Source organism: Eutrema salsugineum, unplaced genomic scaffold (assembly GCF_000478725.1).
Source record: "Eutrema salsugineum unplaced genomic scaffold, Eutsalg1_0 scaffold_15, whole genome shotgun sequence".
Lineage (NCBI taxonomy): Eukaryota > Viridiplantae > Streptophyta > Magnoliopsida > Brassicales > Brassicaceae > Eutrema > Eutrema salsugineum.
This window is the reverse complement of record NW_006256867.1, coordinates 5071179-5098533: the sequence shown is the minus strand read 5'-3', so window position 1 is coordinate 5098533 and position 27355 is coordinate 5071179. Positions and strand designations below refer to the sequence as shown.

General features: G+C 38.7%; 1 protein-coding gene and 2 pseudogenes across 1 annotated transcript; 2 read left to right on the top strand and 1 right to left on the bottom strand.

The window, feature by feature from the left end:
- Positions 1 to 2328: 2328 nt before the first annotated feature.
- On the bottom strand, positions 2329 to 3537 carry LOC112088066. The gene has a single exon (XM_024158218.1). It carries the CDS (start codon positions 3535 to 3537, stop codon positions 2329 to 2331), a length of 1209 nt encoding a protein of 402 aa, XP_024013986.1.
- Positions 3538 to 21919: 18382 nt separating this feature from the next.
- Positions 21920 to 22949, top strand: LOC112088065 (annotated as a pseudogene).
- The window catches only part of LOC112088064, a 31473-nt pseudogene continuing 27063 nt past the window's right edge, over positions 22946 to 27355 (top strand).

The window sequence follows — 27355 nt, the reverse complement described above, 5'->3', positions numbered from 1 at the left end:
CGAGAGACCTTCCGCTGGAGTGGTTCCCGCATGCGCCGCTGTGCACCTCGTGCATGATCTTTCTTGCCTCTGGTCCTTCGACGCATGTCATGAGAGGCCCTGAGAATCTCCATTTAAACACTTCGCCATCGACGAGGACGTAACGTGCGGCCTGAGCTTTTAGTTTTCGGGCTTCCCATTTATCAGTTGGCACCTCTCCATCGGCGATGTACATTCGGATAGCTCCGAGCCATTTTTTGTCGCAGTCGTATTCCGGCTCGGCCGGTGAAGTGTCTTCGTCCATAGGAATGGCTTCGTCGTCCTCTGGTTCTTGTTCGGGAGGATTTATCAGCCGAACTCCTTCCACCTCTTCGATGCTAGGGCGTTTGATGAATTCAACTGGGATCGATCGTCGGAGGTCTGGGTCCGAGGTCGAAGCGAGTGCTGCCAAGGCATCAGCCGAGGTGTTTTCTCCTCGGGGAATGCGCGTGAGTTCGAATTCATCGAACTTTTGCACCAACTCTCGGACCACATTGAGGTAAGCTCCCATACGTCCATCCTTCGCCTCGTATTCTCCGTTGAACTGACATGCTACGAGCTGTGAATCGCAAAAGGTTCTTATCTTTTGAACTCCGATTCCCTGTGCTAGCCGTATGCCGGCGATCAGTGCTTCGTATTCCGCTTCGTTGTTCGAGGCGTGGAAGTTCAGGCGAAAAGACTGCTCCAATATTTCTCCGGTGGGAGAGGTGAGGTGGATTCCTATTCCCGAGCCATGTTTAGACGACGAGCCGTCGACGTGCAGCGCCCACACTTCATCTAGAGTCGGCTCGTTTATTGCTTCGGCAGGAAGTTCAATGAGGAAATCTGCGAGCACCTGTGATTTTGCAGACGACCTGTTCCGTTACTCGATGTCGTATTCGCTTAGTTCTATCGCCCACTTGGCGAGCCGACCGGATTGGCTAGGGCTGTGTAGGATCGAGCGTAGAGGAAGCGTAGCGAGCACAACAATCGAATGTGATTGAAAGTACGGGCGCAGTTTGCGAGCCGAGACTACGACGGCTAGGGCGACCTTCTCGATCTAGGGGTAGCGAGTTTCGGCGTCGGTCAATGTCTGGCCGACGTAGAAAATGGGCTTTTGCTCGGATCGCTCTTCTCTGATGAGCACTCCGCTTACAGCTGTGGGGGATACTACGCTGTAGAGGAAGAGCGGCTCTCCTTCGACGGGTTTTGCTAAGATTGGTGGGCTTGCCAGATAATTTTTCAACTCCTGGAAAGCTGCTTCGCATCGCTCGTCCCATTCAAATTTCTTGTTTCCTCGGAGGGTGTCGTAGAAGGGCAGGCACTTGTCCGTGGAGCGGGAAATGAACCTGTTTAGCACGGCGACTCTCTGTGAGCCTTTGCACTTTGCGCTTTGTCTTTGGAGAGGGCATCTCAATCAATGCCTTGATCTGCTTAGGGTTTGCTTCTATGCCTTGGTGAGTTACCAAATAGCCGAGGAATTCTCCTGAAGTGACAGCGAATCTGCACTTCGCCGGGTTTAATTTCATGTTGTGCTTGTTCAGTTGCTCGAAGCATTCCCGTAGATGAGCGACGTGGTCTTCCTCCTTGAGTGATTTGACTAACATGTCGTCGATGTATACCTCCATGGTTTTTCCGAGCTGAGCCGCGAACATTTTGTTGACGAGCCGTTGATACGTTGCTCCAGCGTTCTTGAGCCCGAACGGCATGACTTTGTAGCAATATATCCCGCGATCAGTTATGAAATGCCCTTTTTTCCCGATCATCAGGATGCATCAGGATCTGATTGTAGCCGGAGAACGCGTCCATAAATGTTAACAGTCTATTCCCTGCAGTGGCTTCGACGAGCCGGTCGATGTGTGGCAGGGGAAAGCTGTCTTTTGGGCACGCCTTGTTGAGGTCGGTGAAATCCACACAGACCCGCCACTTGCCGTTCTTCTTCTTTACAACCACCGGATTTGCAAGCCAGTCCGGATATTTGGCCTCGGCGATTGATCCTACCTTGAGTAATCTCTCGACTTCGTCGTTGACTGCTTTGGCTCGTTCTGGACCAAGCTTTCTTCTTTTCTGCTTGACTGGTTTAAAGCTCGGATCTACATTCAGCTCATGACAGGTTACATCGATGTTGATACCTGGCATATCTTCCGCCGTCCAGGCAAAGGTATCGATGTTTTCCTTGAGGAGGGAAAGGAGCTTGCTTCTCAGGGGCTTTCCTAGTTGTGTTCCAATTTTGACGCACCGTTCCGGGTGCGCCTCGTCTATACACTCCGAGTCCACTGCGTCACATATCGGCTCGGTGCGTGTTTCGCGGCTCTCCGCGATCTGTAATTGCTATAAGAGTTTGGAGAGCTCGTTCGCGGGCTCTCTGTCTGTCTTCATTTTTTTGCGGTCTATGTTAGCTCGTGCGTCGGTGACGGGGTTCCTCAGTTTGTGCTCGGCTAGGCAGCACATTCGCGACTCCTTCTGATTCCCCCAGATCGTTTTGACGCCCGATGGAGTTGGGAATTTGAGGCAGAGATGGTAAGTGGAGGGTACTGCCCGCATCCCGTTGATCCAGGGAGTTCCCATGATCACATTGTAGATTGCTGGGTGATCCATGACGCAGAATTCGACGATCTTAGTGACTCCGCTAGCTACCACGGGAAGTCTGAGCGTTCCCATAGGCATCGTCGTTTCTCCTGAAAATCCGGTTAGAGGTTTAGGGATTGCTTCCACCTCGGAGAGGTCGATTCCCATTCTTTTGAGTGTTTCCCTGAAGATGACATTCACCGAGCTTCGAGTATCGATGAGCACCCTTTCCACATCATGATCCCTGATTGTTAGCTCAATCACCAACGGATCGTTGTGAGGTCGATCGATTCCTGACGTTTCCTCCTCGGCGAAAGAGATCACTGTGTTTGGGATGTTGGTTGGCTCTGTCCAATTCTCCTTCGCTTCGGCTCGACGCTGATAGGCTTTGATGGAGGACACGGTATCTTGGTAGTATTGAGATCCACCCATAATCATATTGATCATTTGCCTCGGCTCGGGTCGCTCTTCAGGTTCGCCTCTCCTGTCGCGTTTGGGATTATCGCCTCGTCGGGGAGGATTCGCTGGTTCCGCCGCGCCGTTAGGAACGAGGTCTTTGAGGCTGACCGCGTTTTGGAGCTCTCCTGCTGCCATTTTTGCTGCGAGCTTTGCTCCTAGAGTTCGGCATTGAGCCGTTGAGTGTCCATAGGTCTGATGATACTCGCAGAAAGCTTTCTCGTCGTAGTTGGCGGACTTTCTCACCCAAGTGTTGTTGCGCAGCTCTCCTCTTCTGCGTCCGGAGCTGACCTGGTAGTTATGGGCACCTCCGCTCCTAGGTTCATCTGGACTCTGCGTTGTTGCATTGCTCGATGAATTGCCCTTCTTCGCGGGGCGCAGCAAAATTGAGCTTCGGATCGCTGCTTTCGTGGCTTCGTACTGCTCATCCAAGTTTTTCATTTCCTCCTCGTTTACGACGAAGTCTGACGATCGGTGCAATGCGTCTTGAATTGTTTGCGGCGTATTGAGAGCCATCTCCTGGCAGAACTCGGATTTGTACCACAAAGATCGGTTCAGAGCCTCGAGCGCAGCCTTGTCGCTTATCCCTTCTATTTTGGACACGACTGCCTTGAATCGTGTCATATTTTGGACACGACTGCGGTTCGTTCGGTCCTTGGGATAGTGTACACAGATCGGCATCAGATGTTCCTCTGTCCATAAACATCGAGTATTGTTTAAGGAACAAAGCGGAGAGCTGTTGAAAAACTGCCGATAGAATTGCGCTCCTGCCTCAAAAACCATTCGAGCGCGGCTCCCTTGAGATGCTCCACGAAGAGCAGGCAGTATCCGGCATCTACTTCGCGTTCGGTGAGTTTAGCGGCGTTCTTTGTGAAGGCTTGTCCCATCGCTATTCGAAACGCGGTGATGTGTGCTTTCGGGTCGGTTGTTCCTTCGTAGAACGGGATTCTCACCTTCCCCGGCTCGGGAACCCTGGCCTCCGTGATTCTTGCAGTGAACGGGGTTCTTTGAGTTTCTTCGAGCATTCGGTCGATTTCGGGCGCGGCACTTGTCGCGTTGTGCACTTGAGATTTCATAGCGCGTATTTCAGCCACTGTCCGAGCCATAGAGGCTCGCAGCTCTTTGAGCTCGAGAGTTTGTGCGTGAGTCATTCCCTTTGATTGGGGGGGGTCGCTCCCGCTCGTCTCGCCTCGGCTCGTCTTCGCGTTCTGCCTGCTCGATCCATTGGAGATTTTCTTCCATCTCGGTTGGGTTATCGCCGCGGGTTGGATCGGAGACTTCGTCAGTCCGGATGCCGTTCAGTGCCGAGGCGAGTTCTTCTTGACTAATTCGGCGAGCCGAACCAGTTTGTTGCGGATTCGTGGTCTCTTCGTTCTCCTGGGCGTCTACGTCGAGCGCATCGCCCCCTTCCTCGCCGGCTCGTTGCCTGGAGTTCCGGCGCAGTGGAGGCGGCTCGGTCATGTTGATTCGGGTTGCTGCGGGAGTTCGTTCGTCAAGGGGACGAAGAAACGAGGAATTTCTTGCGCCACTCCCCGAGGCTTCCGCGGGTGTCGAGAAATCGAAGCGTCTCCGAATTCCATCCATCGGGTCGGGAATTCCGGCTCTCCAAGTCGAGTGTTGTCCCTCAGCCGCCATCGCGTCGAGCCTCGCCGTAATCGCCTCGTTTCTTTTTTCTTGGTCATCAATTTTCTTCATCAACGCGGCTATCATGTATCGCATCTCCTCGTGGGTTTCGGTCGTCGCCGTCGTTGTGCCTGATGCTGGAGCGTCCTTCTCCGCGCCGTTACCGGTGTTGTTGTTGTTGTCGTCGGGGGTGTTGCTCGCCATGTTCTTCGGATCTTAAAGTCTCGTCGATTTAGAGTAAGAAAGTTTCGTTCCCCACAGACGGCGCCAAATTGTGTGAGCCAAAACTCGCACAACCAAGAATTTGTGAAGAGAAACTAAGGGATCTGAAACTTCTAGGGTAATCGCGAGAACAGTAAGATCAAAAGAAGATTTTTATTGCTGTGAAAGTGTCTAGGCCTTATTGCTTAGGGTTGCCAAAAGTTGGCGGAATGAATTGCATATATCACATATTTATACTGACTTTCTAAACCGTCTAGCCGAAAATCTCGGGCGAGATTTTCGGAATATTTCCTTATCACCTCGTGCGGCTGACCGCCTTTGTATCTCGCCTAGGGTTTTCCATGGGCTTCACCTCTCGAGGCTTCGGTTCGGCCCATCCATGCTTCTTTGCGGTTCGGCCCATATTGTCTTTGTTACGGCTCGGCCCACCTAACCTCTCCACGGCTCGGCCTGCTTGATATGATTCGCTCCACCTCACCGCGGCTCGGCCCAGGTATGTAAAACAGGGGCTCGGTCCATTTTCCGTAATACGGCTCGGTCCATCTCTCCTTCTTCTCGGCTCTCCCACTTGGTGATCGCGGCTCTCCCGCTTGTCTTGGTGGAAACGGCTCTTCTTCTTGCCTTGGTGAGAATGGCTCTCCCATTTGATGGCCACAGCTCTCCCACTTTCTATACTTAGTTATTTCAGGATGGTTTTATCTGTGCAGGGTGGAAACCGACCCCAACACTATATATGTTTATAAAAATTGAAGGTAATAAGGATCATGTTGGAATTTGATTGACTTTCACACTCTGTGGATTTACTATAGTTTTTCTATTGTTAATTTTGTTAAGATGTTTCCCGATTGAATCAGCACGAGTTATATTTCTGCAAATCATATTGGATTATTTTATTAGCCAAACATGTGACTACGTTTGTAAAAAACAAGGGAGCAAACATTGTCTATTGCACTAGCTAATTCATCATCATCATCCTCCGTTTTTTAATCCGATCCCTCTTTTTAAAACTCTTTAAAAACACTACGAGTACTGAAATTGATCATTTTCTTCAGTCATTTCCAAAAAGATTTGTTTATTTATTTTATTTTGTTCGTGTAGGTGGGTCTAGCTCTTAGATATTTGTCAGGTGCATACATCTCTATCGAGGTATCGGTTTCTTGTTTATCACGTTTGCAAGTTTGCATGTTTTGCGTTTGCGTTGTTCTGTTATTGACTCCTGGCGTTTTGTTTTTTCGTTCGTCATCTCTATCTTTCTCTTCTTTCTCTGTGGTGATTTATTCTCTATAAAGATTGATATTTTTGATCTTTAACTTTTTTTGCTTTTATTCGTGGTCTTACCTTGGTTTGATGTTTGTAACTGTTTAGGTGTTGCTTGTCACTGTATTCTGCAATGGTGTCAAATGGTAGAGATTTTATTTATATATTTACTTCTGTATCGTCCTTGTGGTTTCTTTTTGTCGTAATCGTATTGGTTACCTTGTTAGAAGGTTATTTGTGTATAACCTGTATGATACACAGAACAGGTGGGGGAGACTTTTCTTGGGTTCGGTTATGTTTTTTTCAGATTGAAACAGAAGATGGAGCAGCAGCACGAGATCAATATGAAGCGCATATGCTACTTGCTCGAGAAAGGGGTCTTTCAAGGATGGTTGATGGAGACAGGTTCTGAGGCTGAGCTCAAGTAGTTTGCTATGTACGAAGTTTGCAGATTTATGATTACTTTATCTCTGCCAAACTCGGTGTTCATTTCTTGTTGTTCTATGTTCAACGAACTACATGTTTGTGCCTAACTCACATCAAAGCAAAATTCCTCTTGAATTTCTCATTTTGGAGATGTGCAATTCGGTCTTAAGAGGGATATTGTCCATATTGGTATTGAAAACAATGAAATTAATATTTGAGAATTGTGATATTGCACTACAAGAAAATATACCTTATTCCTACAAAAAATTTTACGAAAAATTTGGTAGGACAATTTTTAACCATATTCCTACGCAAATATGATGAAAAAGAAAAATTACAAAAATTGGTAAGAAATTACCTACGAAAATAAAACGTCAAACTGGTAAGTAACTTCTTTCTAATAACCTACCAAACCTAACTTCGTAGGAAATATGGTCGGATTTTAGTATCTATGTGGTAGGTTAATTAATAACCATTAAGTTTGTGAATATTTTGTCAGAATTTTACTAGGCATTTCTGATGAAATATTTTCTGTAGGATAATTCGTAGGAGATTTGAAGGAATATATCCTTGTCATATTTGCGTAGGAATATGGTCAACAAGTTTACGTTCTATTAAGTAATGGTAAATCTTATTTTTATGCAGTTATTTTTTTATTTCTCTGTAAAACACAATAACACTATTTTCTTCATGAAAATTAATTTACTTACTCATTTCCTACCATAATCCTATCAAATTCATTAAACCAAAATTAATATTATTTTCGAAATTATATAAATATATTAAAATATATATCATACCGAATACCTACGATTTTCCTACCAAAATCCCAAACTTTAATATTATAACGCGAGAATCGTTAAGTGTAGTGTCTAGTTATTTTGTCGACTACACAGCTGCTAGGTCTAGAGCTTCTTCCTTTTTAAATTTCTTTGCAAATCCTTCTCTTCTAGCTCGTTTCTCCTAATTTCTTGTCTGTTTCTTTATGGCTTCACACTGAAAACCGCGCATGCTTCAAAATCAAAACGGAATCCACCATTTTGGAGTTTGCCTCAAACCTAGGAGGTACACATTGGGTTACTCCCACTCTTTGATGTTTCTAAGTTCTCTGATGTATTCATTTTTTAGCTAATCGATTTTTTTGTTTTGCTGAGCTCTGGAGATGGTGGCTAATCAAAAGGATGGTGGCTAATCGATTTTTTGTTTTGCTGAGCTCTGGAGATGTTGAAGGATGGCGGCGGTGGAGCAAGGAGGAAGATGGTTTGGTTTTTGTTTAGGGTTTTTTAATTGGTTTGGTTTAAGTTTTTTTTGGTTCAATATTTTTGTAAATCAGTTCTTATTCCCAGTTTAAAATTTTTAATATAATATTATTTTTAAAACAAAATTAGCTTTTATAATTAATATTAATTAGTTAATATCAAAATAATTTTTAAAATTAATTTAACTAATATTTTATTACTAAATGGTGAAAATAATTCGTAGAAACTAGGAAAATAAAATATCGTAGAAAAATTCATCGCAGGATATTGATAGGATTTTGGTCATACATTTACAACAAAATTCCTACCAAAATGTTCGTAGTAAATTTTCTACGGTTTTTTCGTAGGAAATTTCCTACCATTTATCTACCATTTAAAATTTTCGGCGGCCGATTTTCTATAACTTATTTTTCGTAGGTATTGGGTAAGAAATGACTGTTTTCTATGCTTTAATAACGATATTTACCGTAGGATTTTGGCCTGCATTCTTGTAGTGTTCATAGGTATGATTAAGTTCAGGATAGTGCTGTTAAATGCTTTGGGACAAAACGCCACCATGACAAGTGGCTGAAACACATCAAAGATAAATGTTGTCAAAGGCTGCTTTGCAATGACTGAGTTAGGCCATGGAAGTAAATTATGAATATTTCAGTGTCCTTTTGCACATATGCAGACTATATGCATTGGTGAGTTTTGCATAAATATATTATTAATAATTTCTACTTACAAATAACAATTATATTTAGAAGTGTTTCGTTTACTAATTAATAAGCGATATAGAAAGACTAAGATGAGTGTGGAGTTTACCCAAAACAAAAAACCTGAAAACTTACTTTTGTCGAACAATTATGCTGCTTAAGTGGTTAGATAAATAGGTGAATTTTTGGTTTTTAATTAACTCATCAGTAATGAGGATTTTATTTTCTATATTTCTTGTGACATTTTTCATGCCCAAAACTGAGACCGCCAAACAGCCAATAACTAAAAAGTAAGGAAAGTACTTAAAATGACAAACTATTTAGAGAAACAAGCATTGGTAAGGGAGAAAATGGCAATGGTCCACGTAAAATATCATTGTATGATCATTGACATTTTAGAGATTTTGAATTCGACAATACTAAACCTGTTCCAAACCCTGTTTAAAATGTTTGGTGAGAAGCACAAAAGTTACAAAAAAATAGTATTTGAAATGATGAATATGTTTTGACAGCGGAGAAATGTGTGATTGATATGAAGAAGAAAATGAAAGATATGGCAAAGATGCTTGAAGGTAAACTAATAGAACAAAGAGAGAATGAGAAGTTGAAGAGTACAAGGCTAAATCTATCTTAAAATTTATCATTCATGAAAAAAAAACTATAAAAAGATCATGCTGGTGATTTTCAAGGAAAAATCGTCTTTTTCGTATTTCTGATTTTTGTTTAAGAAACAATCTGGATGATAAATAAAATAAATCCTTCAGAAACATGCAAATGTGATTTTTTCAGATAACGAGTTTTGTGTTACTGTTTTTAGGGGTAACTATGAAGATATGACTCAAGATTTTGATTATATATCCAAAGGTACCACAAAATAGTGTTTCATAATATTATTTTAACTGGTCGCTTTTCTTTTAATTATTTTTATGGTTTTGATATAATTATTGGTCTTCTTTAGTTTATATCAATAAATTCACTTTTTGGTGGATCATATATCTAACATTGTTGTTATATTTGTATTTGGTTTATTCTTGGTAAAATTTATTCTACTAATTAATGTGATTAGTTGATAAAATCATTGTGCCTCCCTAACCAGAAATATCTTAATAGTATTAAGATCTCAGGATTGCCGAACCATGAATTGAAATTGAAAATATGAACACTTATTATATTGCTTTGGAATGTTGACCCTAGAGATGTTTTATGCAATGGAACAAGACTCTTGGTAACTCAATTGGTCAAACATGTTATTCAAGCTAGCCATATAACTGGTGAGTATATTACTCAAAAGGTCTTGATCCCACAAATGTTTGTTTCCTCCACCGAGACAAAACTTCTTTTTAGAATGAAGCGTAAACAATTTCATGTAGCCATCGCCTATGTAATGACTAGTAATTAAAGCCAAGGACAGACTTTGTAAGAAGTTGGACTGTATTTACCAAAACTCGTATTTTCTCATGGACAATTTTATGTGGTTATATCAAGTGTTACTTTGAGAGCTAGTTTAAAGATTCTGATAACGGATACTATGGATAAGTCACAAACCAATACTTTGAATGTTGTATACAAGGCCGTCTTTCAGAATGTAAGAAAACAATAATTTTTTATTTGTTTTGCTTTATACCTTTACTAATTAAATGATTTATTTTAATGACATTTTTAGTTTACTTATGCTTCAGAATTGATACTCTTTCTCTTTTTTCATTAATGGTTGTCCTGATTATCGAGAATCAATACATTTTTAAACATAAAAGAAATCGAGTACAAAACCATATAATAGTGTTAAAAATACACACTGAAACAAACTGCAACTTAAAGATCTGCGGTATTGGAATGTTGTACGTCAGTAAATATTGATGCACATAACGATAATGGTCACGTTAACAATGTGATGAGTTTTTTTCAAAAGTACCATTATCCAACTATCGAAATTTATAGGTTTATTAATGATACATATCACAATAACAACAAATACTCTTCAAATTTTTAAATGTTTATATATGATATAAAATTTTTCACCATTATAAAAAATAATTTTTATTCAGTTTTGTATACATCACAAACCCATGCGGATCCCCACCTAGTTTTCTTTAATGTTGTAGCAGTTAACTCGTGTTACGATTTACATTTACGTAGCTTTTGTCTGACGCTATATTCATGTATTGTGTATTTATAAAATAAATCAAAACGATTACATTCGACATTTGTTTTAGACCTGTTTTTGACCATACAATACAACCAATTTTTCATTACAATACCCACTGCACTTTAAAAGTAACCATAAAAAAAGGAGGATTACTGTACTAACCTTAGAAAGTATCTTTATTACTTGTTTGGCGCACTTTTATCATTTTACAAAACTAACCTAGCATACCCAAAACATTTTTTTCGCATTTGATGAAAAAAATTAATTACAAAAATGCCATTACTATTTTAATGCCACGTAGGCAGAAAATAGCGCTGAAAAACTGATAAGTCCACCTGGCTTTGGCGGTAGACTTAACAAATTTTGGTCAACGCAAAAATTTTGACGGTAGAATTATTAGGACGATGGTAGATTTATTTGAGTGCTGGTAGATTTGTTAAAAATTTGTAGACTTTTATTGGTAGAGTTTTGACTATGAGTGGTAGATTTATTAAGTTTCGGTAGATTTGTTGTTAGAGTTTAGACTTGTCAAATATGTTGGTAGACTTGTTATGAAAATCGTTGAAGGATAAGGAGCCAAGGAGCCAGACAATCTGGTCTGCACTAACATAGTTGACTTTGTCTGTAGATTTGTTGACAATGTGGTAGATTTATTGAATATGTAGTAGATTTAATTCCTGAGTTGGTAGACTTAATTTTTTTTGGTGGCAGATTTATGTAACAAAATTTTTCATAACTTGACGGTACGACTTACCCCCTTAATGGTAGATTATGTTTGAAATTAGTAGAGTTATATCTAGTTGGTAGATTTTTCACTTTTGTGGTAGATTTGTTTGCTTTGTGGTAGATTTAATTTCAAGTAAAAATTTGCTGATTTCCTTCCGTTAAGTGGTAGATTTACTGTTACATTTGGTAGATTTAAAAAATGTTGGTAGATTTTTCGCTTTTGGGGTAGATTTGTTGGTTATGTGGTAGATTTATATTCAAGTAAAAATTTGGTGAATTCCTTCCATTAAGTGGTAGATTAATTGTTATATGTGGTAGACTTATAAAATGTTGGTAGATTTTTTGCTGGTTTAGTAGATTTAAGATCAATTGGTAGAGTTATTGTACGTATGGTAGACTTATATTGAGCATCATGTGGTAGATTAAATAAATTTGGTATTTACCTAGATAACCTCGATCTGGTAGACATATGTGGTGCTTTATGGTAGACTTGTTTCTATGGTAGAGTTATTTACCTTGCCTGAAGTAGACTTAGTTGTTAGTGTTTGGTAGACATTTGACTTTTTGGCTCGAAATTACTTTTTTGTCCTAATTGTATTCGGGAATCTACGAAAAAACCGGAGATTTGGTAGACTTATATTGGAGTGTTCTAGGTCCGTCCGTATGGTAGACTTATGGTAATGGTTATGTGAAACGGTTATCTCCGACCGTTGCATCCCTTGATTTAAATCACTGCAAGTTCTCTATAAATACAACACACACCCGAGAAGTTTCATTTCCCATCCCAAATTTCCTATGGCCAATCATGTAAATATCAACTTGCTCCCTTCTGATCTTTTGTAAGATATTCTGTTAAAAATCTCTTCAAACTCGTATGCGGATCTTTGTCTTGCAAAAGTTTCATCGAAAACACATAACAACATCTCTAACGAAGCGGGTTTTCTTAGGAATGTTGATTTGATAACTTTTATCAAGATAATGCAAGACTCATGAAAGAAAAGTGATTAGAAAGGGATGAAATCCTCCCTCAGACTTAAATCACATTGTCCTCAGTGTGAAACAAGTCGAGATTGGATTAGAAGGATGCATAGATAATCGAATTTGGTAAGGCCAAAGAGAACTTACCTGGATCTGGGATACTGGTGGAGATGGACTGGATCCATTCGAAGAAGTTTGGGAATGTGATAGGTGGTGATGGAAGGTGGTGGGAAGTAATGAATGAGGTGAGGTGGAATGAGGTGAAGTGGGTGGTTTGGGGTCGGGTATCATCTGAACGACCATTTACCGCGGTCAGGGGTCACGCGACCGCAGTGAAATAGGGCTCGGCAGTGGTCAGAAAGACGCGGTCGCGGTCGAAATGATGTTTCCTGCGGGGTCTTAATATGCGGCTTGTTCCTGCTTCTCCTTGGTTCCTGCTGGGCCGAGCAGTCAGAGACCATTTTTCTTTTTAGTTTTTTTGGTTTTTTTATTTTTTTTTGGCTTTTTTGATTTATGAGAAACATCTGAAACTGAGAAAAAGAAAAATATCAATAGAAAAAGAAAGAAAAATCCTAAAGAAAACAATACCTAAATGAGTTGCCTCCCATTAAGCGCTTCTGTTTTAAGTCGTTTAGCTCGACTTTGGTGTAGGACGTGGCTTAGTCCAATGAAGAAGATCTTGTCCTGAGACAAGACTTTTTCGACATCTCCTTGCTTTGCCTAGCAGTTTCTCCGTCTCTCCAAAGTTCTTCTTCAAACTTTTCTGTTGCAGAACGTTTTCCTGCCTTGCTGTTGTATGTGACAGCTTATGTGAAGACATCTTTATCGATATTAGCAAATGAAATCCTTTGGTTTGGCCAGTCCATTATAGCTCCGGAAGTTGTTAGAAAAGACCATCCGAGAATCACTGGATGTGCTGCTTCTCTTGTTCGACAATGTAGAAGTCGACCTGCACAATGCAATCTCCTATTCTCAAAGGAATGTCATGAGCTATTCCTTGAGGTGTTGCATTGGAATCATCAGATAGACAAATCTTAGCTCTAGTCCTGCGCAGGTGCTTAATACCAAGTCTCAAAACAATTTCCTTGGACATCATGTTAAGACAAGCTCCAGAATCACAAAGTATGTCTTTAAACATTTCACCTCTAATAGAATAAGAGATGAGAAAATGACATGCAGTATTGACCTTATGGAGAGTTCGAACTTGCTTTTCTTTGTAAGTGTTGGCTGGTGTTTCAAACGCAGAATAGGACTCAAAAAAGAAAGCTACAGCGTCGTATTTAATGATTGAATCGATGTATGACATCTTTATCTTGCTGCATATCGGGTCTTTTTGGATTGAAGTGTTAGCTGAATCCTCAACACATTGCATTGCCATCATACAGGGTAATGATTCCTGCCAATCTGTTTCTTCATCTGAAACCTGGTTTCTTTCTCCCTGAGTTGCTTTTTTAGGTGCTGGAGGTTGAAGCTGGGCCAGAAGATGTACCATCTTTCTTTCAAATCCCGAGGCAAATCTGAACAACCAATTCCCGCGGTCAGAGGCCTCGTGACGGTGGGAAAAGTAACCTTGGCCGCGGTCATAGTGGTCGAACTCGCGGCTCCGAATGTGTTTTTTTCATGGTTTACTTCCTCTTCCTTGTACTTGGCATGAACCTCTTCAGCTTCTTTCTTTGGTAAACTAGCATCTTCTGAACTCACACCAGGGTGTTGTTGTGCATCTTCATCAGTATATGTGGGAGATTTCTTAGAAGATCTCCCAATTGGCTCAATGTTGGGCATCTGTCCCATTCTTGCATCAATCTCCCGTGCCTTGAGTTTGAGTTTCTTCAGCCTGTGCTCGATTTTCTGCAACTCTTCGTCTGTCTTCTCTCTATACCAGGAGGCGAATTCTCCAACTTCTTTGATATCCTGTTTTGATTCCACAATATCACTTGAGTTTTGTATGATATCGTACCCTTGCCTTGCCTGCTCTGCGGCGACTTGGTTGATCATCCTGGCTATTGTTTGTGCGTCCTTGTGGGTTTGTTCTTCCAGAACTCGTACATGATTGGCCAGATCATCGAATTTTCTGTTGAACTCGTACAAAAAATATAAAGTAAGGAAGTCTAGAACCAGGCGATTTTGGTAAGGGTTTTGGTGGTGTCTTTAAAACGTAAAAACTAATCTTAACAAGAAAATACGGGAATTAAAAATGACCTAATAACTAAACTTCACGAAATCGACTAAAAACGAGAAAATGAAACCTAATTGCTTAAATGAAAATCGATTAAGAGAATGAAAATGATGAACTAAAGCTTGAAATAAAATCGGTGTAAATCTATAGAAAAGAGGCGTTGGGTTTCAGGGAAGTTTTCTCTGGGGTATGAACGATTTAAAACATTGCTAGAGAGTAAATTTGATAAGATCTTAGTATAAAACTTTCGAACTAGAATCACGGACGTATGAATACGCCACTGTCGTGATTATAGACAACTATCTCTCTCAACCCTGACCAGTAGGTTTCCACTCTGGCCCTGGAAGAGAAAAGATGCATTGTGTTTAAGACTCATCCGCATTCACAAATCGCCCATATGTAGGTTTCCGCTCCTATGTTTGTTTTGTTCTCCCAAACTAGATATGACACCGGATGAACACTTTCGTGTCACCAAGCATCTGTATCAGATTGTAGTTCATGACGCTACTCTCATGCAGTAAAAGTAAATTAAGAAGAAAAAGTTCTAAGATTCAGCTCCAATAGCTCATGGAATCCTCATCGAATATATGTATCTCCATCGAAAATCCCTTAGACCCAACAATAAAACTACTCAGACATAATGAACGAAATCAAAAACATAGTATTAAAAGTAGAGCAATAATCGAAATTGAAAAAGAAAGAACAAGGGTTCAAGAGACAAATCTTTCTCTCCCTAAAAGCTGAAACTTAAAAAGTATTCTAAAACAATAAGAGCATATGAGGTGATACGAATTAGGGTTCTTAAAACATGTATTTATAGTGCCTAAGACATCTCTGGGCGTCACTTAAGGTTTCTCCAAATGAGGGAATCATTTTGGGCTTCAGAAATGGTTCTTCGAGTTTGGAGTTGGCTGGCCGCGGTCGAGAAGTGCGTGGCCACGGGGAATGGATGGTTGGCCGCGGGGAATGGATGGTTGGCCGCGGTCGAGTAGCCTCTGACCATGGTGAAATGGCTGTTGGCCGCGGGTGGAAATGCTTTTCGGCTGGTTTACGGGACATCTTGCTCTTCGTGTATCTTTTGATTGAACTGTTGGATTGCCAAGCTGTAACGTGTGCTGGAAAGCTGATACTTCCATCTTTGAGATCTCCAAATTTGAGCTGGATCAGACAGTGAGAAGGCCCTCAATCGTGGGTGAATTTCTGACTGTTTGACTTTGTTAAGTTTTTCCCTAAGTTTCCTGAAAAGAGTCTTGGAACTACAAATACTAGAAAAACGTAATAAAAGTACTTGAAAGCAATTAAAAACATAGAAAAAGTATTTCAAAACGATCCATAAAAGTGATCAAAATACGGTGTTATCACATTGCTGCAGAATCAATCTAGATCCGACTAATGGAAAATCCAAGAGCTGACCAGCAGACTAGAGGCGTCCATGTTTCTGACGAAATCCATTGACTTGAGCTGATTTCTGAGCTCTTCCATTTACCTCATCGATGTGACCAGTGTTCACAGGACTTGACTTGTTATCCATACCTGACAAACAAGGACCTGTGTGATGAAAAAAAAATTTGGTACTCTTCTCCCTTATTTTAAGCATTAGCTATACCTAAAAAGATGAGATGATTTTCTTTCAAGGTAAAGGGGTAGGAAAATTTCCCGGGACCTCACTATTTTACCTTAGAAAAGTATGATCACACAAGGATTGGAAGTGAGGGGTAAGAAAGTTTCCTGTGACCCCATTACTCACCTACAACCTTGATATCTATATAAAAACAAAAGCTTGCAAAAGAATACATCCGGGGGAAAGGAATATTACCTTTGTGTATTATGGTCAGTTTGTCGTGGTATAGTATGGGAATGAGTCTAGAAGGTCCTTGACATTGGGTTCATCAGTGAGACCCAGCGATGATGGGATATGGATAATGTCGTGAAATTATGGATCTAATCTCAGATCATGCAATGTCTGCGGAGAAGTACATGGAGGTTCAATTTGGATTGATGTCGCAACAGGTCGTCCGCATGCTGTGGTCAAATTTACGGTCTTCTGAGTTTTTGCGAGTTTCCACCATTGCCTAATCAATTTTTCTGGAACTAGATTTTAGTTTTTTTTTAAGGACAAACAAAGGTCTAAGTCCGGGGAAGTTGATAAGTGGCGATTTTGACTCATTCTAACCGGTGTTTACTGATCATTTTAGGAGTCTTTGGAGTCTTTTTCAGTTTGTTTCAGGTAACTAGGAGGCTTTATGAAGGAATTGGAGTAACTGGTAGCATTGGAGCAAAAAGGAGCTGAACCTCAGCAAAAGAGGCCAATTTACACGAAGTTGGATCATTCTTGGTCTCCCGACTAAGCCTTTTCATGGAGCAGCTGCTCCAACCGCCTGGAGAAAAATAAGGAAAAATTTTTTTGCCTAATTCTGGGACGCATGAAGAGAATAAAAGACCAGAGCCGCCTCAAAAACAGAATGACGTTTTACAGAACTTCACTTACGCTTTCTTTTACACTTTTCTAGACTTTTGGAGAGTTTTTGCTTGTAAGATTTGGGGAGAAGAATTCCTGCAACACTTGAGAAGAATTCTGAACCCTTGTTATCTTCTGTTTTTATTCATGAATTCCTTTTCATCTTTTGCTGTTTCTCTTTTCTCCATGTCTGAGTAAATCTTTTAGCTAGATTAAGGTATTCAAAGGATTTCATGAGTTAGGGATTTAGATGCAAATAGGACTTAATATCGATTTGTCTTCACCATTGTTAAACGTAATTCTTAGGTTGAATTGATTACTCAATTTGCGATTTTAGGTTAACCTGTTCATCAAAAGTGTAATAGATTGCTAGAAAAAACATTGGTGAGTGATTTGTCCTTAGCCAACGATAGTTGATGTTAAGGCAAATCGTGAACAGATCAAACCTACTTGTTAATACTTGTCTGCGATTTCTATGTTCAAACGAAGGTTTATAATTATAGGTTGTTAGACAAAGTTATCGGTGCCACGACAGTGGGTCGATATGCATTTATGTTTGAGTTCGAGACCTGCATTTAAATTGTGCCATGAATAGTCGTCTGAATTTTATCTCTGAAACTCCTGCGAATTTCCTTAGTCTAATGCTTGTTTTAATTCGAATTTAAATTGTTTCTAGTTTGCTTTTACTTGTCGTTAAAGTCACAATCAAATCATCTTTTTTCTTAGCTTTGTTTCAGAGTCCTCATAAAGTCATAGAGTAACACTGGTCCTCTGGATTTCAAATATTTTATATTACAATCTCAACGCTGTTCTATTGCAGTAGAAACTAAGAGATACATCCAGTAAATCATTGTTATTCAGATATTTATAGTTCTTATGTACGCTTTATATATCGTATATCCAAATAATTTACTTTTGTTGAGTTGTATGGAAAATTTTCATTATTTTGATTGTTTATATTTGAATCATCGATTTTAAAACACAGATTTGATAGGGGTACTCGATAAAATAAAGGGAAGTCGTTTCTGTTGTTCATCCGGATGGTAAGATGGTCTTGACACTTCGATTCTGTATTAGAGACAGTGAGTAAATCTAATTTTATAGCTATATAATTTTAAATATTCAACTGATTAATTCGATATTTTTTTATAATCCAATGGGGTTAACCCTCAAATGCATTGCACATGGTGACTTTGCTACTGACATCAAATAAACATGTGTTGGATTCGATGGTGTTTTTGCTTTGATGTGTCTTAACGGATTGGTGGGTTAGGAAGAATGGTGGTATGTGATATATCATACTCCCGTGTTCAGAATTATTTGATATTTAAGGTTTTTGTACACAATTTAAGGATTCATTCTATACTAAAAATATTATTTATAATTCATTTAAATATCATTCAGCCAATAATAAGACAATCTGCAGAATATAAAAGGTCAAAAACTATAAAAATTCATTAAATTTTGCATTGAAAAATGAGAACATCAAATAATTCTGAATAAAAAAAACCTTCTAAAACATCAAATAATTCTGAACAGAGAGAGTATATGTTAACAAGTTTTGTAGTTTTTACATTTGATCTTAATGATTATATACGGGTCTAATTATTTGAAAACATTTAGAGGAAATAACCATCCAAGATCATCAAGAGGAATGACTATTCTGTTTTATGGCTTCTCCAGCAATAGATTAAATGTCAAATTATTGAGCAAAGTAAGAAATGTTATTAAGCCAATAATCTAATTTCTGAGACAAAATTTCTTTGGATAAATATTAATGAAAATTCACTTCTATATGCCATCATTATCAATAATGTCTTTCTCATTCATGTATTAAACGATTAATTAAGCTATGATTTTTTTTTTCTGAAAGATTAATTAAGATATACTTATAGTTAAATTAAAATTTTAGAATTACACATTTGAGAATCTCATCCCACCCATTACATATATGTTTTTCTATATATTTGGGAATGTTCTATCTTTAATAATTGAAGCCATGTCTCTGATTTGATATCTATTAGTATAGGTTTTCTTAATTTATATGTATTATGATAATAAGCTATGTATTTTATAAATTTATAAATAAACAAATATTTTAAGTAAAAACACTGTTATGTGTTTTTCAACAGTCCAAAATACGAGTACAAATGTTTTATTAAGGAAAAAACAATATCAACTCTTGTCCTAAGAGAAGAAAAGATAAGATCCATTTTTTGAATTTTTTTTATCAAATATTAAAACTGTGAATTTTTTTTATTCATGTATCTTTAAAACTAATTTTTGTATTTTATTGAATGTAGAAATTTCGGGTAATTGGAGACGAAATACAAATTTTTCTAAAAAATCAAGAACAACACGTCCGATTGATATTTCAACTCCTCCCACAGAAACGACTGTTAAGGTAAATATTATTTTGTTTTTTATATATAAATATTAACTTTACATATTATATCGTAAGTATACCAACGAAATTTTAAAAAATTTGTAGAACAAAGACAAATACAAATGGTTGTACATACTAGAAAAACACTAATTCAATAATTAGACGAAACAATTGCTATGGATAATTACATTCTCAATAATCATTTGATTGTTGGTAGAGATCTCTACAAGAAAACATGTCACATTCCTACAGAAATTATAGTCAGGAAATTGTAGGATATCGCCTTTTCTTATCATTTTCCTATGATTTTTTTCATAGGATATCGCTCGTCGGAAATCAAAAATGATAAAAAATGGTAGGAAATTTCTTACAAAATATTTGGTAGGAAAATTTAATTGGAAATTTTGGTAGGAAAATTTAATTGGAAATTTTGGTAGGAAGGTTGTAGGAACTATTTTCTACCGTTTTCCTACAAAATATTTCCTAAGATTTTTCTACAAATAAATTAAACCAGAGTAAAATTAAAACGAACCAAATAGAAAAAACTAATTGCAACCCATCGATAATTGAAACTCTTTCTTCCTCTTCGCCGACCTCAACGGCGGCTACAAATCAGGAGCTTTGCGCTCGCTGCTAGTTCGTCGTCAACCTGCCGGAGAGTCGACTCCAGCCGCCAAGTCCGAACCTGCCGGAAATCCCAGCCCCTTCCTCCCGATGGATCAAAGTCCAAACCGATATTTATCTTTCTTGCTCATTCTGCCGCCATCCTCTTACAGCTCCGGAGTTCAGAAGAAAAAAAAAATTGATTCACGCCTTTTGAATCCGCCACCGCACCGGCTCGCCACACCGGCTGAACCATGCCTCAGCACCACAGGAGAGGAGACTGTCAATCCTCCGAATCCTCCTTTCAACCTGCATCCTTCATTGACGAGCAAAATATATTAGCATAAACCTCTCTCTGACATATAACAAACCTGTTGAGTTGTGAGCCTTGATTGTTCCTGCAAAATAGAAGAAGATAAGAGTTATTTAGTGACAATGGAGAATCAGTCAATAAAGAGAAGAAACAAAGAAGATGAAGAAGTGTGGTTCATCGTGTGAAGAAGGAGAGAAAAGGTCAACATCGACAACCAAGTCAATTCAGAAGGAAGAAGTTGGGCCAGACAACTAACTATGGCCCAAACGTCTTATAAGTATGTCTGTGTTTAGTTAGTGATGATCAAAGGCTAAGGTAGTTGATAAAGTCTTAAAATAAGTAGTTAGAGTCTAAGTGAGTGTAGTGTGGCTTATGTATGATGGCCTATGTATTAGAGTTAAGGTGAAAGAATGATGAAAGTCAGTATGTAGTAGTTAGTAGAAAATCTGCTATATGTATGTGTAAGGAGAAGAGTGATGATGTATGAAAAAAAGAAAAAAGAGATGAATAAGTATGAGTGTTAAAAAATAAATTTCTAAAAGAAAGAAAAAAAACATGAGTGATCAAAGAGAGTATTACAACAACCTGCAATCTCTGGGTACAGACTAAATATACTAAGCAAACACTCATGCATCAAGCAACCAAAATTGAGTATTAATAAACATTTCAGTAGATGGACTTATAACGATTTTAGCATGCAAAACAAAGTAATGCTGAAAAAGGTCTGATTCTTTTTTTTCTCTCTTTAACTTTTCTCCATTTTCTCAGATCTAGGGTTTTTTTCCAGAGACTGTTAGAGAAATGTTTTATCTACAAATAAAAATATAGAGAAAAATATTATTTTTTGGGCCTTAAAGAGTTTTAGTCCAATGATACCACATGATTGTGGTATTTGAATAGATTTCTTAATATTAGCATTTCGATTGAAGCATTTTGTGTTTGTAACAATACTATAGTGTTTTGGTCACGAAATTCTTATGAAGAATACAATAAAATGTTGGTCTATTATAGATGATATTTAGTAGGAAAGTGGTCAAAAATTTCCGACGACTTTCTTACCATTCTAATAGTTAATTTAGTTCTATCTATTTTCTATCAATTTCTGACCAAAATTTATACGAATTTATATTTGATAGAAAATTGGTAGGAAATTTCCTACCGTTTTAATGTATTTTTTTCGTAAGTAATTTCTTACTAGTTTCCTACCATTTATATATTTCGTCATAATTTCTTTGAAAATTGGTAAAACTATTTTTTAACAAATAATTTCGTAGGAATTTTCGTTCAAATATGGCATGTTTTCTAGTGAGAGTATTGATTCAAAAGTTTAATTGAGCGTTCAGCTTGAATATAACTGGTGCATTCTTCAAAAATAAGCTTGATGAATTCAAAAAAAGATACAATAGGTAGAAGGCTCTTATGAATTATCCTGGTATCTTGGTTGATCTTGAGACATCTATGATATATGCATATGAAGAATGATGGAAGGAATAAGTACATTTATTAATCATTCTAATAACAAACATATGTATTCAACGAATTAACAAGAAATTTTATGATCTCAAATGTTTAGGGATGCAAATTAACAAAAATCTTTAACCGACAACCGCCAGAGTTTTAGGATGTGATGGTAAAATTTCTTGTATTACATGATATTCACTCACAATATCAACACTCTTCACGGCAAAGAAGAGAATAATTAATCAAACGATGATGCACTTGATGAAGAAGGCTTCGATGGGTCAGACACCGATAGTGGTGATATGCAACAAACACAAATTCCTGAAACACAAGAAGAAGAAGAAGTCTATCATGTTACCGTTTACAATGATACACGCCCTTCGAATGAATATAGAATTGAACCAGTCCAAAATCCTGCTCGTAGAGGCCAACGAGGGAGGGTTAATTTGCGGTCTAGCGAATTAGTTTACAAAGATTAGGTGGAAGCTCACGGATTTCTGTTTTGAGTGGTTCACGAGGAGGTCGTAGAAGACAGTCATTCGAGACAACCATACAAGACACCATTGCTGGAGATACAGAGTTTCAACGATAAAGTTTGCAACAACTTCGTCCAGGTGCTTTTGACCAAGCCGACTACGATAAATGGAAAAAGGCACAAGCCATATTCCTTGTGCTAAAAATTGCAAAGGGCACTAAATTTTACTGGGCATGCCTTAATAAATTGAAAAAGTTAGTATTTTGGCGTAAGTATTTCATAGATATAGCGGGATGCATCGACAAGGATAAGCTACAACTCTTTGAAGCTATGACTGGTGTTTCACGGAACAACCAAGATGTGCCAAAACAGTTAATTTCGGGCCAATCGTTTGGAAGTCTAAATTCAGTAGGGTTATCATCTTGTAGTTCATCTTCCGGAAGGCAAAATTCAAGAGGATTATAGCCCCCAGCTTTTAACATTGGGGTACACTACCAAATCATCAACAATGGGGTTCACCTAGACCGTGTCCACAATGGGGCACATCACCAAATGTACAACAATGGAGCACACCACCAAATCCTCAACAATGAGGCACCCCCCCCCCCAAATACTCAACAATGGGGGCTTTCACCAAACTTTCAACTTTGAGTTCCACCATCAAACTTTCATGAAAGAGGTCAGACACAAAACTTTAAACAAGGCGGCTCATCGGGAATGACTCCAGCCAATTCGGGAATGAGTCCAGCCAATGTTAAATATAGATTTTCTGTTGGAGGTCAAGTAGAAAATACAAGAACTAATGAACAAGAAACTTCAGATGGTGCAATGGTAGGAGCTTCACCAAACGCTCAACCAACAACATCACGTGGTCTTGATTTCAAAAATTATTTTGAAACTGGACATCAAGTACCTAGACCAGAAAGTATATTTAATATATGGAGTACCCCACAAGGAACAAACACAAATGCAAATGAAGGTCGTCAAAGTTGTTCAGAAACGAAGATTAGTTTGTAGCAATTGTGTTTCAACATTCTCGTTTATATAATAAAATAATTCATGTTTTTATTTTTTTTTAATTTCAACTTTTTGTGCAATTGTTTAATACAAATTTATATTTTCTAATGATGGTTTTTATTTCGTGTTTAAAATTTCAGACTTTTCGTTTATGTCAGTTACGATTATAAGATATCCACAACCTAAGTTACGCAGAGAGAATTGAATTGTGGAATTTGGAAAATGAGCAATTTATGGAGTTAATAATTCAGAAAAGTTTTACTTACTATCACCGATATTTTGAAAGAGCACCAGTCCTAACAAATAGTGGTTTAGGATGGACAAATATTTGGCCTCGACTACAACAAGATGCTAGGGCTTGTCTTTACGAATGTTATTACCATATTTTATAATGTTATATGATACGCTACAGACAAACTACAGTCTGCAACCAACATTAAATATGAGCATTGAAGAAAGTGTGTCAATGTTTTTACGGATATGTGGGAACAATAAAGTTTAAAGAGATGTTCGTTTGAAATTTGTTCGAAATCAGGAGACTGTGTGATCTTTTTATTGAGGTTCTTAAGAGTACTGAGTGACTGGCATGTGATTATATTAGAACTCCAACAAGAGAAAAACTAGACAGAGTTCCTGAAAAACCTATACAAAATCGAATATATTGGCCATATTTCGGTGTATTTGTTGGAGCTATAGATGAGACTCATGTATGTGTAAAAGTGAAACCAGAATTATAGGGAATGTATAGGTGGTGTGGTGTCTTGATGTGTGTTGTGGGTGTCAAGTTTTACCCTAATTGAAATCAATAGCCGCAAATGCACAGCTGATCAATTGTAGTACTTAGGGATCGAATCCACAGGGAAGGAGGATCTTTTCCTGCAAAAATCCTTTGAAATAAGTATTAAGTAAGGAAGTTTAGAACCAAACGGTTTTGTGGGGGTTTGGTAGTGTGTTTAAAATGTAAAAACGAAATATTAAAAGAGAATACATGAATTAATCGTAATAACTAAACTTAACGAAAATGACTAAAAATGTAAAAAACGGATATCTAATTGCTTAAATGAAAATGAACTAAAAAGGAAAGACAATATTGAACTAAAGCTTTAAAAAAAATCGGTGTAAATCAATGGAGAAGAAAGCGTTGGGGTTCAGGGAAGTTTTCTCAGGGGTACGAACGTTTCAAAACATTGCTAGAGAGTAAATTGATAAGATATTAGCTTAAACTTTTCGAACTGGAGTCACGGACGTATGAATACGCCACTGTCGTGATCATAGACAACTATCTCTCTCAACCCTGACCAGTAGGTTTCCACTCTGGCCCTGGAAGAGAAGAGATGCATTATGTTTAAGACTCGTCCTAATTCAGAAATCGCCCATAGGTAGGTTTCCACTCCTATGTTTCTATTGCTCTCCCAAACTAGATCTGATACCTGATGAACACTTTCGTGTCACCAAGCATCTGGATCAGATTATAGTTCATGACGCTACTCTCATGCAGTAAAAACGAATTCAGAAGAAAAAGTTCTAAGATTCGGCTCAAAAGTTCATGGAATCCTCATCGAACATATAAATCCCCATCGAAAATCCCTTAATCCCAACAATAAAACTACTCAGACATGATGAACGAAATCAAAGACATAATATTAATAAGTAGAATAGAAACCAAAATTGAAAAAGAAAGAACAAGGGTTCAAGAGAACAAATCTCTCTCTCCCTAAAACCTAAAACTTAAAAGTATTCTAAAACAATAAGAAAGATAGAAGATGATCGATTAGGGTTCCTAAGACATGTATTTATAGTGCTCAAGACCTCTCTGGACGTCACTTAGGGTTTCTCCAAATGAGGGAATCATTGTGGGCTTCAGAAATGGGCTTTTGGGCTCGGAGGTTGATGGCCGCGGTCGGGAGTGCTCTGACCGCGGGGAATGAGTGGTTTGCCGCGGTCGGGATGCTCCTGACCGCGGGAAATTGCTTGTTGGCCGCGGGTGGAAGTGCTTGCCGGCTGGTTTACGAGACATCTTGCTCTTCGCGTATCTTTTGATTGAACCGTTGGATTGCCAAGCTGTAAAATGCACTGGAAAGCTGATACTTCCATCTTTAAGGTCTCCAAATTTGAGCTGGATCAGACGGTGAGAAGGCCTTCAATCAGGGGTGAACTTCTGACGGTTTGACTCTGAGCTGAAATCTGGTTTTGTATCCATTTTGTTAAGCTTTTCCCTAAGTTACCTGAAAAGAGTCTTGGAACTACAAATACTAGAAAAACGTAATAAAAGTACTTAAAAGCAATTGAAAACATAGAAAAAGTATTTCAAAACGATCCATAAAAGTGGTCAAAATACGGTGTTATCAACTCCCCCAGACTTAAACCTTTGTTTGTCCTCAAACAAAGCAAAAGCTTAAACTGGTTAAGTGAAAACAAAAATAGGGAATGCACAAATCTCATAGACATGAACTATAAACTAGGACCAAAGATAGTTCATCAATCCACAACTTAGTCTAGAAAATTCTCACCAAAGCACAAGAGATACTAGTCCACTTTTTCCATCATGCAAAACTTAAACAATTTAAATCTTGATTTCAGTCAACTAGCTCTCTACATTCATTAAGTTCAATAGTGAGTTCTCATTAAAGACATCATCCAGGGTAGACGACGTTTGGCATTAAAGGGCTATTTAAGTGGTGGAGTTAAAGTGTTTCGGGTTACCTGAAGATCTGAAGGATGCAAGATAATATGCAAAACCGCAAGAGAGATAAGGACCTATTGATGACCACAGTTTTCAATAACTTCTTCTTGCCAAATGCTGTTGCATAATCCTTTCTCCTTTGTTGTAAACAGCTGTTCCCCCAAACTTAGATTCTTTCCGGGAATCAGAAAACAATCTCCAAAACTCCATAAAATCAAACTCCAGTTGCCTTGGGACTTAAAATTCGACCTCTCTAGACTCTCTAAGGCTTTTATTTCCTTTCTTTTCTTATTTTCAGATTTTTTTTTTTTTTTGGAAAGGAAATGCCTTTTAAAGAGAGAGAGACTAGAGGACGAGATTGTACCAAAATTTGAGATTTTTCTAAGGCAAACTGAGCTTCCTCTTGTGTTGAATCCTTCCGGGAACTTTTCCGGCAAATTGCAGGTCTCTGTCCTTGGTGACTGAAAACTGCGTCGTTCCTCTTTCTCTCCAACGTTTTTGCACTTATCTGCATATAAGACAATAGAAAACAAGAGTGCATGTGGTTTGAAAGAGGATTGGTTAAGGTGGGGAACTAGCTAAAGATGAACTAGCCATTCATGATCAACAGAGAGTGGTAAAAGGATAAAGGAGTCCTGAATGTATGATTCGTTTCCCTGGTCTAATGCTTCAATGAGAAAATTAAGTCCAAATTAAGTCCAAATAAAACAGAGCTAGTGTATCCCTTCATCTAAATCGAAATCATTCAAATTCCTCTGGGGTACTTCGTTTCAAATGTGCTTAGCTACCCCCTAGTCTAGTCCTAAATCATGAATGAGCATGTCACTAGGAACAGTCTAAAAGCACACAGTCAACTATCATTGATTCATGTTCACCATTCCCTTTAAAACGTATTTTGTTTTGAAAACTAATTTTGAAAAACTTTAAGGAAAATGCAAAAAGTGTAGATAATGCAAGACTCATGAAAGAAAGGTGGTTAGAAAGGGATGAAATCCTTCCCCAGACTTAAATCACACTGTCCTCAGTGTGAAACAAGTCGAGATTGGATGAGAAAAATGCATAGATAATCGAATTGGTAAGGACAAAGAGAACTTACCTGGATCCGGGATGCTGGTGGAGATGAAGCGGATTCATTCGAAGAGGTTTGGGAATGTGATTAAGTGGTGATGAAGGTGGTGGAAAGTGATGAATGAGGTGGAGGGTGATTGGTGAGGTGAAATGGGGTGAAGTGGGTGGTTTGGGATCGGATTTGATGTCAACGACAAGTGCCGCGGTCAGGGGCCATACGACCGCGGCAACCAAGTGCTTGGCCGCGGTCAGGACTACGCGACCGCGGTCGATGGTAGGTTTCCCGCGGGGGCTTATTTCGCGGCCTCTTCCTGCTTCTCCTTGGTTCCTGCTGGGCCGAGCAGTCAAGTACCATCTTT